The sequence below is a fragment of the Athene cunicularia genome (genome assembly GCF_003259725.1).
Source record: "Athene cunicularia isolate RWA chromosome 1 unlocalized genomic scaffold, athCun1 chr1_part1, whole genome shotgun sequence".
NCBI lineage: Eukaryota > Metazoa > Chordata > Aves > Strigiformes > Strigidae > Athene > Athene cunicularia.
In genome coordinates this window covers 129,889,197-129,905,098 of record NW_020799091.1, presented here as the reverse complement: position 1 = coordinate 129,905,098, position 15,902 = coordinate 129,889,197, and the positions used below count along the sequence as shown (strand labels likewise).

At 39.9% G+C, this 15,902-nt stretch overlaps 1 protein-coding gene across 2 annotated transcripts in view; it reads left to right on the top strand.

Annotated features, from left to right (window-relative positions):
* The window catches only part of SPATS2L (spermatogenesis associated serine rich 2 like), a 91,366-nt gene that overhangs the window by 63,712 nt on the left and 11,752 nt on the right, over positions 1-15,902 (top strand). For both annotated transcript variants that reach the window (XM_026849775.1, XM_026849767.1), the window contains exons 7-9: positions 222-422; positions 831-966; positions 14,787-14,845. In XM_026849775.1, coding sequence (XP_026705576.1) covers positions 222-422; positions 831-966; positions 14,787-14,845 — 396 coding nt within the window. The remainder of the gene's footprint in view (positions 1-221; positions 423-830; positions 967-14,786; positions 14,846-15,902) is intronic.

Sequence of the window (15,902 nt, the reverse complement as noted above, 5' to 3'; positions counted from 1 at the left end):
TGTCGAAATATAGTGTGTTCAGATTAGTCTTTAATAACCAAAACCATTTTGTTTCTGTTCTGTCGTTGCTTTCTGTAGAATGTTCTGTAGAATGTGCGCCAGTGAAAAAAAAACCTTGACTTTTCCAGTGTGTAAACAAAGTAATTCACACTCAACAATAAGGCTTCATATATTTCTTAATCCTATAATCTCCGGTTTTCTACCTTAATGTTTTCTTCCAGACAAAGAACAAGAACACCAGAGAGAATCTGTGGAATTAAAGCCAAAGACTATGAATGGAGTAGAACAGCATGAGTCTCTTCAGTCATCAGTTCAACTCCAGTGTAACCTAGGCAGACCAAAGTCAAAATCTTCCTCAGTGAAATCATCTAATGCTGCAACCCAACTTGAAACAAAGGCAGATGATTCAGTAAAAAAAAGAGGTAAATTGGATCTCTAGTTGCTGTATGCTGAGGTGATTAGACAGCTGAGGCCTCTGGAAAAAAAAAGATGTACATGAAGAGATGTGTTGAAAAGGGAGAGCAGAATTATGCTCAGCATAACAAAACTGAGTAGAACAATTTATGGTCTATTCAATGTTATATGAAATTTAAAATAATTTTAATAGTGCTGTTTTAACATTTATATTATTTGGGGAATGAATTTGAGCAAATAAGTTTAGAAACTGAAGAGCACCACGGAAAGATTATGGAGAAGTTGGATTTATGGACTTTTGTAGGATAACCATTTTAATCTGGGCAAATAGCATGATGAACTATTCCTGCTCCCTTATTCAGAAAAGCCAAAAAGCAGCTTTCTGACTTTTGTGCAATTTTTGTTTTCTGTTGTAGGGCCAAACATTGAAAAATCAGTAAAAGACTTGCAGCGTTGCACCGTTTCTCTAACCAGATATCGTATGATGATCAAAGAGGAAGTGGATAACTCGGTGAAGAAGATCAAAGCTGCTTTTGCAGAATTACACAGCTGGTAGGTAAATCAGCTTGAGAGAGCCATCAGCACCACTTGAGAAGAGGAGCTAATTAGTCCCCTGGCATTGGAATGGAGGGGTCACTTACACCCTGTTTGTAGCATTTGGTTTCAACAGAAAAATATGTGGTGCCATTAAGTAACTCCTCACCAACCAGGAAGTAATACATACATAAGTGTATGTTTACCTACATAGTAAAGATAAAGGGGAACAAACTACAGTTACTTGAAAAAAATCTCACTATGGTTGGGTTTTTTCCCCCTAAGTGATCCGTCTTGACTTAATTCTTTTGTATTAAGTTCAGTGGCAACATATCTGAGCAAATGAAAGCTTTCCCCAAAATGCTGTCTAGGGTTTTCTGAAGTCTCTATTACTTGCTTTAAATCTCTTCTTTCTATACTACTTCTTTGATCTTTTTGGCAGCCTGTCCTTTACTGTTGCCTCATTTCCTGTCATCTTTGCTTCTTTTCCCACCATTCTTTTTTTTCTTCCCCTGTTAGTTTCTTCTAACTTTCCCATTCATCACTTCATTTCCAGTTCTCATCTCTAGTTCATTCTTTTTCCTCATTCTTTTATCTCTTTTATCTAAATTTTTTCCATTTTAATTTTGGTTGTTCCTGATCTTTAATATATATGTCTATGAAAATTTGTAGCAGAAATAATTGCTGTAGTAGCAAGTTGCATATTTTGTATATACTTGTCATAGAAAAATATTTTCTGGTCTGAGTTTTACTCAGCCTTCTGTTATAGATACTGTATAAAACCTGTGTATTATATAGTGTTGCAATAAACAGGAAAAACTTATTAAAACATAGAAGGTTTGGTTACAAATCACAGGAGGACAGAAACGTTTCACCCTTAATTTCATATACAATATTTGTCCTTATTTTTATGAGCATATTTTATGAAAGTATACTATTGGTAGAAGCTTGTGAACTCTGGACTTCAGTGGTGTATTCACTGTCTTCAGCGATGCATCTAAAGTGACTTCAGTGCCACTGGGGCTCCACGTCTGTATGGATGGAGAGTCAAAGTGCTACTGAGCTGTTTTTGTGGAAGCTTCTGTTGCACTGAGCCGCTGGTGTACCTTACTGTCTAGCAAGGAGAACTTTGTTTTTGTCTGTGTGTTCCAGTGAACATAGGCTGTGATAACTAGTTGTACTAAACTGCATATTGTTTTCAAGAGTGCTCTGGAACTGGTATAGTGATGTCTGCTTACAAACTAAAATGCAGTAATTGTATCATTGGTATAGAAAAATTAAGTGAAGTTCATCAACCCCTTGCATGTCTTTTTGATAGTTCTCAGAGGTGTTTTCATATAATTTTAGAAAACTTTTATAAAATGTTTATGATTTCTGCGAAGAAGGCTCTGACCTTTTAATTGAGTAAACTCATAATTGTGTCTCATTTGATGTGTAGTGTTCTCAGATATTTTCTTTTTGTAAGAGTGTTAAATATGTAATGTCACATGTCTAATCTTGTTAGTAGGCAGTCACAGTCAATTCAGTCTTTAAATGATAGTCGCTCTGGTCATGGAACAGGCTTAGAAACTATGATGATCTAAGAATTAGTAAATTGAGAACTGAAATACATAATTTTACATGTATTCATGTTTTAACTTGACAAATGATAAAGTGTAGTGCCTAATGCTAAAATGTATTACTTAACAGGTAAGCCTAATAGGGAAAAAGACAAAATGACCCCAAAAGAGTATCTAGATCCAAGTAGACTTAAAATGATGAAAAACAGCCTGGAAAATTGTGAATAGGCTTCATGTAATTTTACCTCCTGCTAGCTTTGGTTTCTAAATTATTGGAGTGGAGTCTGTCAGAAGCTCTAGAATGTAACAGATCTGTGCTCTGAATATTCAGGCCTCACAAAGCAATTTCGTGCATGTAGCATAATGTTCCAACAAGGACAGTATAATGTTAGGGCATGTTTATGGAAATTTCGGTGTGGGCTACATGGCTTTTAGCAGCTCATAAGTCTAATACTTGGGCTTTTCTCCAAATGAATGAAAGGAAAATTTAGTTTAAATAGTAAAATACATGGTTTAACACCTTCTTTGCTAAAATTAAAAACAGTGTTGAGATATTTCATATGACCTTGTGGCTTAAACTCTGAGAAAGATGGGAAGAGCTGTCTTCAGTGCCTCACTTACAAGAACATGCTGTGAACTGCTGTAGGTTCACTGGATTTGAGTAGAAATTACCAGAACCAGTGATACATAGAGCTTCAGATCTCATACAGTTAACACATCGTATTCCTGGGCTGAATGGTTTAGTTTGTGTTATTTACTTGGCAGTTTCCTTGGTTCAAAGTTGAACAAAGCATCACTAGTGGTAGCAGGAGGATAAGGCAATACAGTGAGCACTCAGCTTCTTTCATGATTATCACCCTCCTTGGGCATGGGAATTTCACCTTGACACAGTCAACTTGTCTGTCAAGGGAAAATGAAGCAATTCAGGTAAAGTGGTGCTCCTAGAATGCTATGGAGTAACAAAAAGCAAGGATGGCATGACAATGATTTCTGGTTTCCTTTGTGATAGTGATTCCAAAGATTTTTGCAAGTTCTCCCAGTTGCTGCTGGCATGTGGGCTGGTTGAGATGTACAACACAGAAACATTCAACAGCAACTAAGTGCTGTCTGTGGTCAGAACCGTGGGGGAATACTCGCATGGGCTCAATACCGTAACCTAGATGGGAGCTTAACTGGTTCCTGTTACACACAGCTGTCAACACCTGAGGGGTGTCAGAAGCTTTAATCTTGTGTTGCAGCTGAATGCTGAAAGGTGTACTACTTTGTATTTTTTTGAGTTAGTTTTTCTTCCTTTGCAATAGGTGTCCTTTTTGCATTTACTATCAAGGTCATAATCAAAACTGCATTTCAAGAATCAGTAATCTTTTGGACTTTCCAATAATCTTTTTTTTTTTAATCTTTTCATGATTTTGCCAGTCATAAAAAGGATGAAGAAGTACAAAGATAACATCATATATCTTCCTCCTACTTCCAGATAGCATATGAAACCATTATTATGGAGATAAATGAATAGCACATGTGGCCTAAAATGTCCTGAAAGCTTAAGCAGAAAGATTGACAAGAACTTTTTCTTTTAGCTGGAGAAACTGTTGAATGATAGTTGTCAGTGGAAGTCCATGTCTCTGGCTCAGTTTTTCATAGCTTCACTTAACCGATGAAGGGAAGTTACTCCTAAACGCAGTCAGTAATAAGCTGTTATTTTAAAAGTCACCTATTTGGCAAAACAGTGCATACCACTCTCCCACAATCTCAAAAAGGAGTGGTATTTATCAGGTGTGTTGTGAACACCTGTAAATGCTGGCAATGCTTGCTTTCAGTTTTAACTTTTTAACAAAATGGGGCCAAAAAACAATCCCAGAAAGATGTTTATTTAAAAACACTGAAGTGGACTCACTTTCTCTTTTTTAAAGAGCCTTCTAGGAGTCCTACCAACTGAAGTAGTTCTCTGCATGCTCAGAACAAGTGAGAAACTTGCTTTTACACAGTGCTTTTCATGCCAGAAGACACCAGAGCATTTTACAGGCCATGGGCTGGACCAGGCAGGGCACTTTGACAAGTCTTTTGCAGTCTTGTGTGGATTGTGTTTCTGCTGTGATCTTCCACTCTTGTCACTCCTGCTCTTGCAGAGCTTTCTATGACATTGCTTTCCCCAAGGCTATGAGAGCGCTGGGCAGAGCAAACTGAAGGGCACCGTTTCTGAGACTCACGTGAGCACATAAAGGTTATGAGACTGATCCTTCTGGCAGTACTCCTTGAGCCAATGTTTATCCTTATTGCATCAAGCTTTGGTGTAGGATTTTCAGGAATATTTATGTGTGAATGAGAACATAAGCTGCTCAACTTATTGCTTGGATGTAAAACATGTCAGAGCATAGCCATGTCTCACAGTAGCATAGGGCAATGAAAAGAATAATACCGAATAGTGTTTAAGTTGTAGGAGAATGTCAGAAAAGCTAGGTGAGCTCCCATGTCATTATAATGTGCTTGAGACATTTGTTGCCAAGGTTAAAACCTGTATGCTATAATTGTCTTCTCACTTTTCCACCAAGGGACTGACTAACGATCTTGGGGATGAAAAGAGAGCCCTGGGAAATCCGAGTGAAATGTGTAGAGCACAAAAGGAGCCCCAGATCCCCGTAACACCTCTTGCCAGAAAATAATTTTCACATATTGGGCATCCACACAGTCATATGGAGAACTAAAAGGAAACATCTGCTACTTGCCCATATGGTCTGCTTCCAACCACAAATGGAAAATAGTTTGTAGAAACAGTAAGGGCCAGGATTAATTATGCTGCATGCAGAACTGGACCAAAGACAGACAAGCTTCCTCTGCTCTTTGCATCTCAAACACACTGGTGTGTCCAATGCTTTATAAAGAGCATGAAAACCAACACAGTTGATGATTTTATTTTTTTTTTTTGAGTGAACAAAAAGCACTTGAAAGCTCCACCATAGACTTGGATAAAAAATTGACTCTGACATAATGCTGGAAAAATGGAGTTTGGCAATACAAACAACTTAAATATGTTAAAATACATTCAGGGAACGATTATAAAGTGTGTATTGTTTGTTTGGGGAAGATAAAGCAGTTTTTCTTTTTTCTAAGTTAAAATCAAAGCAGAAGAGTAGTTGAATGGGAGAAGAAGTAATTTAAAGGAACATAGTTGTTCTATACTAACTCAGAGCTGGGTGATGAGCAATGCTGCCAGTGCTCACAGTTGCAGAGCAGTGAGCGAACACAGTCATCCCCTTTCTGGGACCCCTACTTGGCAAATTGTGGAGATGGTGGTTTTCTGTTGCCCATATCCTAGAATCAGTGGCACCAGATGAAGAGCTGCCTGTTTGCGTTAGTGATGATGGTAGTTCAGAGCATGGACAGTTGGCTGGAAGGGCCAGGACTGGTATCGCTTTACACTGAACAGTGTTCCTCTGCTGTTTATTGCTGTGTTTCCAGGTGGTCCTCATTAGCTTTGTGTCTGTCTGCCAGCTGACCTTTGGTAGTCTTTATGCCTCTGTAGTACAAATTTTCAAATCTTCTTGCAGTTTGTTCTGATATTTGTTTGCCCATCAGTCACATGATCCAGTCCATAACCTTGCCAGTGCAGAGAAGGAAAAAAAAAAAAAGGTCTCCCATGCGTTTAGGTTTCCTCAGGCCCAGCTGGATTTTCAAGTACTTTCCAAGACCAGTGCTTTTACCGAGGCCCCTGGGCCCTGCCCCTACTGCCTGGGCGGTCTGGGAGGACCTGATCCAAGAGCTCTGGCCCCAGGCTGGCTACTTGCCTGCAGAGCTGCAGCACCAGGAGAGGGGCTTGTGCTTGCTCTCTTCTCGTGACCTCCAACAGTTTGGGATTACCCTTGCTGTGTATTAGTGGAGAGAACAGACGGAGCTCGTTATATTGGGGTGGGGGGTTATATTTCAATGAGATCCATAATGTCTCCCTTCAGGCCCCTTTGTCTTTTACAGATACTTGCTTTATTTTCTCTAAGTTTTCGAAGACAGATTACAGAGGTGAAATCCAAAGATGGATTGCACTGTTTGTTAGCCTGTTCATACTTTATAGCTTGCGTCTCCCCTCTTTTCCTCCCAGTCACCCATAGGTGTGTTTGTCATCCTCAGTAAAACACAAGCATGTGTGCTTTTTGGGGCCATGCAGGTAGATTGTTGCTTCTGTGCATGTGGTTGTGGATGAAAAGTGAGTATATCCTTTCTGATCTCATTGGTGGCAGACAAAGGAGAAATCTAATTTATTAAATACACATAGGGAATAATTATCTCAAAAATTTCAACATGTGTTAGAGCTAGACTCTTCTTTCCTTGTGACCACTTTCCAGGGTGATTTTGGGAGAATTACCTCTCCTCTGTAGCAGGAGCCAAACAACAGGGACCACAATCTTCTGCCTTGCCAGAGTGAGTTAGGCTAAAATATATAAAACCAGTAAGATACTCACATACCTCAGTAGTTGGATCAAAACTGGGACTCAAATAGGAAAGCACTACTTTCCAAATTTATGTAAAAACGTGCAGGGTGCTAACAAACCATGGTAACACTCATACAGTTGTGCCAAATCCTGAGGTGATGCCTTCATTTCTAAATAAATAAAATTTAGAAGTGTTCTTTCAGAAAGAGGTTTTCCATGACAGTTTTCAGCTTAAACAAGTTTTTATGATCAGCCAGTGAATTTCTAATTGTTTGTAGAGATGTTAAAAATGCAAATAGACCTTTAATTATGATGTCTTTACCAGACCCCGCTGTGCTAGCTGGCTGCTAAAGAGAATAGTATTAGTGAAGATAGATAAAGAGTAACACAAAATAAATTTGAATAACTAAAAGCCTTTGGGCGTTTTTACTTTTACCAGATGGTACACTGCAGAGGGAGGGATTTTAGTGAAACTGGTTTATTTTGTCTTCCGTTTATCTGCTTATTGTCAGGCTGTATTTGTGGTCAGAATGAAAATTCATGTAATCTGTTTTGCTCTGTAAACATTGTGTATGTGTTAATACAGTGATCCAATAACAACCTTCAGGCACCATGAACATTTAAATACTATAAGCTAATACTGGAAGAATATAATTTACTGAGACATTGTAAAATATATAATGTAACAATAGTTTTTCCTACGAGTTTATTAATATAAAGAAAACTTGAAGTGTAATTTCTTCAGTTACAAATTAACATGGCTATTCAGTAATCCTATAAAGCTTGTAATCACCCATTACAGGGGATTGGGTTTTATATTTACATTCTCATCGCATCATTCTAGTTCCTTGTGCTGAAAGTTTGACAGGGACAGTTCTGGCTTTTAGATTGAGGTGGAGGATTCTTTGTGAAATATGCAGTTGTATTAGAGATTCTTCTCAGTTGTCTTTTTTCACCCCACCTGTGGATCAGATATGTTCATGCTAGAAGGGAAATGTGTACAGGAAATACGGCATAGTGCTTAAAGACCAACACTGAGCTTATCAGGACTGTCCCATGAATTTGCATGTAATCTCAGCTCAGACATAGCAGAGACAGTAACAGTACTAATGTCCCTTGAACTTGCTTGAGTTCGTCAGCAGGTTGTTAATCAGCATGATTTTAAGGAGCTACTGGGGTCTGTTCCAAAGCCTGCTGACAGAGCAAAGTCACTGGAGAATGGTATTGTATTTTTTTTGAATCTTAAACTTTCAAACTCCAGCAGTGTTTCACAACTAACTCCCTTCCTCCTGAAAAAAGGACTTGTACCTAAGTGATACAGTGTCTCACTTGCTGAACCAGACCCCAGAGGATGCCCATGAAAAAACAGCTCTTTCCCCCTTTCAGAGGAAGAACGCTGCTGTAGTTTTATAGAATGCCACAGCTGACAGTGTCTGTCTTAGTCTCCAAAACAACATTCATTTTCAAACGATGCACAAATATGGTTTAGGGGAGAGTGAGGCTTATTAAACACCTCAAGGAGAAAATTGGCATTTTGGGGCATTTAAAAGGGTTTTGAAAGGACTCACTTGAATTACACTCTTAACGGTAACCTCTGTGCCATGCAGCTGTGGCTTACCTTTGTGAGTTGTGTCAGCATGTTTGCCTCTGTGTCAGCTTGGTCTTTTTATTTCCCCATCTCTTCAGGCACAATAGGTTTATCATAATGCCTAGAAGAGGCAGAAGGAAAGAGAAGATTCTGGTCATCTGGAACCCTTGTGATTCTCATCAGTAAAGCTATAAATCAGCCAGCCTGGCAATCTGAAGCAGTTTTTCTGAAGAGGCACTAATAACTTTAATCATTTTAGTGGGATTTTGAGGTATTGCAGCTGACTGAAAATATCTCTTCTTTTTCACTGTGTAAGCACTAAATTTCATGCAGTAAACTAGAGGAAGATTAATTTATTTCCACTAATGTCAGGACAAATTCAGAATTTGTTCTCAGTATAAAACTATGAAATGAGGCAGCTGTCAGCATTATTTACCCCTGTCATTGCTGTGCTGGCAACTCACTGCAGTTTGGCATTTGCAGGTCTTTTGCCATTGTATACTAGTGTGAATTCTGCCAGCCTGCATACGTCCAAGGCATGAGTACTGTCTGTTTGACAAAGAATGGGACACTTGTGCTCTGCCTTCAGAATCGCTTCAGCAAAACAAATCCTAGAGAGCTGCTCTCTCTCCTGCTGCATCTCATATCTCTACAGCACAAGCACTGACTGTGTTCTGACCCTATTTGCATGTCCTCTACATTAAGTCTCTGCCTTGCTGTGTTCCTTCAACAAAGTCATCTCCTTCCTGAACCCCACGTCAAAATTTTTTTCTGGATGTTAAAATCAAACAGTGCTGAATTGTGTGCTCCAAACTACAGATATTCACCTGTGGTGAACAGTGATATGGTGCTGATAGCTAGAGTTTGGTGCCCAGGTCCTGATCCTGAAAAAGTGAGGGGAAAAAGAATAGAATCAGCCCTTCCAGAAGAGAGATGTAGCAAAGGGAAACAAAAAAGAAAGAGGTATTAGTGTCACTCTGTTTTGGCTCTAGCATCAGTCAAAGACTCACTTGATTCAGATTTGTCCTTGAGCCTGGTCAATGAGAGAGGGGATTTGAGTCCCAGTATTTGCTCCAGTGAGTATTATAAATGCATCATAAAAAACTGAACACCTGTAGCAGAACTGGCAAATACTACTACATCAGGGGATCATGTGGACTCATGGTTAGGGCATGGACTCATGTACATTGGGAGGGGAGTGGTGGTGCTGAGTTGTGTTGTTTGTCACAGGAGTCTCAAATGGTATATTTGAGTGCTGATGTTGAAGGGAAGGAGGAAGGGATGGCTGATGCCTGATAGAATGTTAGTGCAGGGAGTAATCAGAAAAAATTGACAAGATTATGGCCTCTTGAGAACCTCAGCTAAAGAAGCATGTTTATGATTTTAATTCTGGTTCCTAACATCTATAGAAGACCCAAGAGAAACAGCATAACCAAGGAGGAAGGAATTAGCAGAACATTGTCCCCGAGGTATCTTTAGATCTGAAATGTATTCTATTCCTTGCTCTGCTAGAGCCCAAATCTGTTGATACATGAGTGTGCAGAAAGTTCCTATAGTACCCAGTGTCCAGTTCTCCAAAGCACACTCCAAAGCACACTGATGGCTGCAGCTGTGCATTGGAGTGTACTGTCTTGGTATAAGATTGGTATCAAGTGGACACTAAGAAACATTGAAAGAAAATGCATTCCTAGGAGGTATTGCTGAGCCAAGCTTTGAGCATTCTCAATTCTTATGCCCATATTTAAGAAGGGTCAGAAGGATGATCTGGGTAATTACAGGCCTGTCAGCTTGACTTCGGTGCCCGGGAAGCTGATGGAGCAGCTCAACCTGAGTACCATCACACAGCACATGCAGGACAACCAGATGCTCAGGCCCAGTCAGCGTGGGTTTATGAAAGGCAGGTCCTGCCTGACAAACCTGATCTCCTTCTGCGACAGGCGACCTGCTTACTGGATGAGGGAAAGGCTGTGGATGTTGTCTACCTTGACTTTAGTAAGGCCTTTGACACTGTTTCCCACAGCATTCTCCTGGCAAAACTGGCTGCTCGAGGCTTGGATGGGCACAGGCTTTGCTGGGTAAAAAACTGACTGGATGGCCGGGCCCAAAGAGTGGTGGTGAAGGGAGTTAAATCCAGTTGGCGGCCGGTCATGAGTGGTGTCCCCCAGGGCTCGGTGTTGGGGCCACTCCTGTTCAACATCTTTATTGATGATCTAGACAAGGGATCGAGTGCACCCTCAGTCAGTTTGCAGATGACACCCAGTTGGGTGGGAGTGTTGATCTGCTCGAGGGCAGGGAGGCTCTGCAGAGAGACCTGGACAGGCTGGAGCCATGGGCTGAGGCCAACTGGGTGAGTTTCACTGAGGGCAAATGCCGGGGGCTGCCCTTGGGCCACAACAACCCCCAGCAGCGCTACAGGCTTGGGGAGGAGTGGCTGGAGAGCTGCCAGTCAGAGAGGGACCTGGGGGGGTGATTGACAGCTGGCTGAACAGGAGCCAGCAGTGTGCCCAGGTGGCCAAGAAGGCCAATGGCATCCTGGCTTGTGTCAGCAATAGCGTGGCCAGCAGGCACAGGGAAGGGATCTCACCCCTGTACTGGGCACTGGTGAGGCCGCCCCTCGATGACTGGGTTCAGTTTTGGGCCCCTCACTACAAAAAGGCCATTGAATGACTCGAGCGTGTCCAGAGAAGGGCAACGGAGCTGGTGCAGGGTCTGGAGCACAGGTTGTACGGGGAGCGGCTGAGGGAACTGGGGGGGTTTAGTCTGGAGAAGAGGAGGCTGAGGGGAGACCTCATCGCCCTCTACAGCTCCCTGAAAGGAGGGTGCAGAGAGCTGGGGATGAGTCTCTTTAACCAAGTAACAAGGAATAGGACAAGAGGGAATGGCCTCAAGCTGTACCAATGAAGGTTTAGACTGAATATTAGGAAGCATTTCTTTCCAGAAGGGGTTGTTGGACATTGGAATGTGCTGCCCAGGGAAGTGGTGGAGTCCCCATCCCTGGAAGTGTTTTAGAGTCGGGTTGACATAGTGCTGAGGGATCTGGTGGAGTTGAGAACTGACGGTGTTAGGTTAATGGTTGGACTGGATGATTTTAAAGGTCTTTTCCAATCTAGATGATGCCATGATTCAATAATCCTAGCACTGTGGTCTGGTCATGATCATCCTATTGAGGCTGAGTAGGGCCTTATTCCAGAAAATACATTAAAACCAGTTAAACCTCTCATGAGTTAAGAAGCTGTTCAATGGGTCTCTAAGATTCGTATGAAAACAGTGGGATCTTAGCAGGAACAAGACAAGATTTGATCCATTACTTTTTCCATTATGTTCTTGTCCTTTTTCCTTCTACATCTGTTAGCATTTATTTTCTTTTTGTATTTGTTTTATCTTTTTCTTTCCAGTCCAGTTTTCAAGCTTTCTCTATGTTGTTTTCACTTGTTTATAACTTTGCCAAGTTCTTGATGGAGGAGGAGTTGGTTGGTTTTTCACTGAAGTGCTCTATGTGACTAGAAAGGAACCAAATTTATTCCTACTCCATTTCCTTAATAATTGACCCCTATGTAAACTAAGAAGAAATATAACATTTCCTAGTGCTGGTTGGCCTATGATATTTTTAAAGAAATGTTAACTTCGCCCATTATTCTATGACATATAGTAGTTCATAATTTCTAAGCTGAGAAATGTGGCTGTACACTTTCAGATGAGAATTAGTGTGTTCCTTTCCTTTTGTCAGGAGAGAAAGTCCATGTCCTCAGCTGGTATAAGTTAGTATAGCTGCGTTGTCTTCAGGGAAGGGCAACTCTATGAAGATCGGTCTGTTAAAGAAATTTAGTTTATCACAGTAAGTTAGTGTCATATTGTCAAAGGCACCAAAGACTTTTTCTCTTGTTTTATTCTTTAGTTTTTGCAGTGGTAGTTTGTAGCTGCCAGGGAAGTACTCAAGTGGTTATTCTTCATCAAATTCATCACAGTCCTGGCCTGTACTACTTACAACATCCAAACGCTTTCCTGAAATGTTTGTCAGAGACCACACTAAAACATTAGGAATGAAAAACTCTGTGGTAACAAATGAGCTCTGACTATAGAATATGATAAATATAGGATTGCTACGGCCTTGTTCTGATATTAAAAGTGTCTTTGTTTGGTATGAAAATGTTAAGTTAAGCAAGGATCTGTTGTTGGAGTGGGAAGAGGACAGTCATGGAATGAGCGGGGTGAAATTAGAGCTCTGCTGAGCTCTGTTGTTGCAAGTTTGTTCCTTGAATATTTTTTCTAGCCGAAAGTTTACATTACCTGTTTAGTACACTAGGGAGGCACTTTTGTAATGGAGACAGCAAAAGCAAAAATGTGCAGACTTTTAAATTTAGGGGAAAATATTAAAGACCATTGAAATCTCTTTTTTTTTTTTTTTTTTTGTGGAGGGTAGAAACATATGAGAACAAGTTTGTTATACCATGTAGTTACAAAAGCTAATTGAAAATAGATTAATTCTGAAAAGCTATTGTTATTTAGATTAGCAAGCTGGAATCATCACCTGCCTATTTGGCGTCCAAGCTTAATGCTTATGCCTGGAGAATGTTGAGGGCCAACTGGAATAAGTGTGTCCTTTCATTGTAAGTGTATGCCTCTTAACTGATTTGTTCTACCATAAAAAAAACCCCTGCTGTTTTATTTCCCCTGGTGTGTAAGTCACACTAAATTGATCTGGCAGGCCCAAACAGTATTTTTAGTGTTGTTTATATGTATGAAACAGGAAAATGTATTATGCTGCATCCTTTGCCGTCAGCCAACCTGTTTCTGTCCCTCTTGTTGGCTGTGGGGAGGCAGTATAAAGGTAGTATCCTCTCCTCTAAAGGTGGCATGGTTGAGTGGTAAAGCCTGAGCACAGGACTCCGCAGAACTTCTGGTGCAAACCTCCTGTATGAGCTTGGTTAATTTATGGGAAGATTTCAAGGAAGGCTGCGTGGCACTTGCATACATTCTAGCTGCTAAGTTTCTGGTTAATTCAGCTGTGTATCTGCCATGTTATTCTCTACACTGCCCTCTCCCTAGTCTTTCACTGTTCTAGTCAAGAACCCGTCAGTCCTCCTTTCCTCTGGAAGTCTTCTGTCTTTGATTGCTGCCCACCGAATTCTGTAGGATCTTTCCTTTCTCGCTAAGGGAATTCTAGGCAAATGTTTTGTTCTTGAGTTTTCTATAACATCTTCCTTCTGATGGAAGCTAGTTCACATATAACTCAGTGTCTTTCACTGGGTGCAAAAGCTTACATTTAAGGATGATTGTACTTTAAGGGTTGAGAACTCCACTCTTCCATTGAGTGCATGCCTAGATTTACTCCTGGTGTTTGACCTACTTTTTGCAATTTCCTCCCAGCTGCTTGAATTTACTCACATGCAAACATAAACATTAACATCGATGGTGTTTATTAAATGTGAATATGACTAAGAATAATCTGATGAGGGGAAAATGGAGTGGCACACCAGAGCACTATCCACTGGAGAGCATTCTCCAGTGGTGGTGTTTCACTGAACAACGTCACCAGGTTGATAATGTGAACAATTTACCAGACCCGCTGTCTGCTCCCAGTGGACCCACTTGATGAGTTTGCACTTTGACAGCTTAGAAGCACTGTCAGGCATTGCACAGCAGAGATTTGTGAAAGGAGAGGCATATGAGACCTGTAGGGAGGCCAGATAAAAGTGGAACTACAACTTCCCAGTCCTGGAGAGAATGGAGAGCAAGGAAGTTGACCTGTGTTATAGAGATACATTAATGCTTATTTACATTGCAAACCATTCTTTTGTTTATCCTGACATATTTTACAAGAATATATCTATTTAAGGAAGAGAAGGACCTCTTTCCCTACAGCTTTAATTCTGTTTTATTCTTAATATTGCACTGAGAGCTAAGCTGTATTAACCTGAGTAGCGACAATGGTGTATCTGGCTTAATTAGGAAAAGACTGTTTAGTCATTTGAGGATTGCTGTGCTCAGACAGTTCTGAAGAGGCAAATCAGAGTGACTTCCACATCTGTGCAGAAACACAGACAGGCCAGTGAGATGTTTGTATAAATCACCATACATTGATTATCACTAATATTTTGTAGTCAGTTTTTACCTAGCTGTTTCTTCAACTTCCATCTTTTAAGTCTTATTAATTTAAAAACTGCTCATAACTAAGATCTGAAGTCTTTGTGTAGTTATAGCTTTTGATTTTGATGGACTTCTAGCATGGATTAAATTGTGGTTTTTTTCTTTCTTTTTTCCCTTTTTTAGCATCATAGACAAAGAAGTGTCATTAATGGCAGAAATTGATAAAGTTAAAGAAGAAGCCAGTAAGTAAAAAAACCACACAAGCAACTTTTGGAATAGTCATGGAAACATTTGTTTTGCTTGGCAGAAAATTACACCATATATAAATTTGGTCAGCAACATTCCAGCATCTTTCATTGTATATGTATACAATCAAGTAAGTCTTTGATGTTCCAGGGTAGTTTCTGGATAGTTTCTATCTAAGGACTGTGCATCAAAATGTCAATATTATGAAATTAAGGTAAACCAAAAGTTCACATGAAGTTAGGTGTAAATTATTTATTCATTCTGCTTAGTTATCAGCGATTTTTGACCACGTTTTTTTCTTATTTCTATGGTTTGTCAGTTACTTTGTTTCCATTTCTTAATCACTGCTTGCTTATATTACATATATGAGTTAGAATACTGGCAATTACTAGGGGAGTGGGTTATTGTGTGGCCTTGCATAGCTTTAAGGAACAGTTATCAAGCTTATGAATCAGAACAATAAAAAAAGTCAAAACCCAGATGTTTACTAGAATCTGTTTTCTTAATCTGTGGAAGTTGATCTGATTTCAGGCTTTCATGTCATCTCTGGGTTTTGTATAAGTATGGTTTTATATATATATATATATATTTTTTTTTTTTTATTTTTTTTTTTTTTTTCCTTGGTGGGAAGGCAAGATGGGCCATGTATTAGGATACCACAATATCTGTTTTATACCCCATCTGAGGTGTGGTATTCATGACCCAGTAATCAAGGGGATGTGATTCAATTGAGAGCACTAAGCAAGTAACTGAAGAGTAACCAAAGTATTGGTAGAATAATACTTTCCTGGCAGATGAAAATATCACTGCTATGTATGCATACGGTCCTTTAATTGGTCCAAATTGGTGCAAACGGTCCTTTAATTGGTCCTTTAATTGGTCCAAATTGGTCCATACGGTCATTTAATTGGTCCTTTAATTGGTCAAAAAAATTGGTTTGTGAATTTAAGGTTCTTCCAAGAAGGGTCACAAATATGTGTAACATTCTTGAATGCTTCGCTTGCATTTAGTACTCTCACTTAGTTCACAAATGTATACTAGTTAAATTTTTAT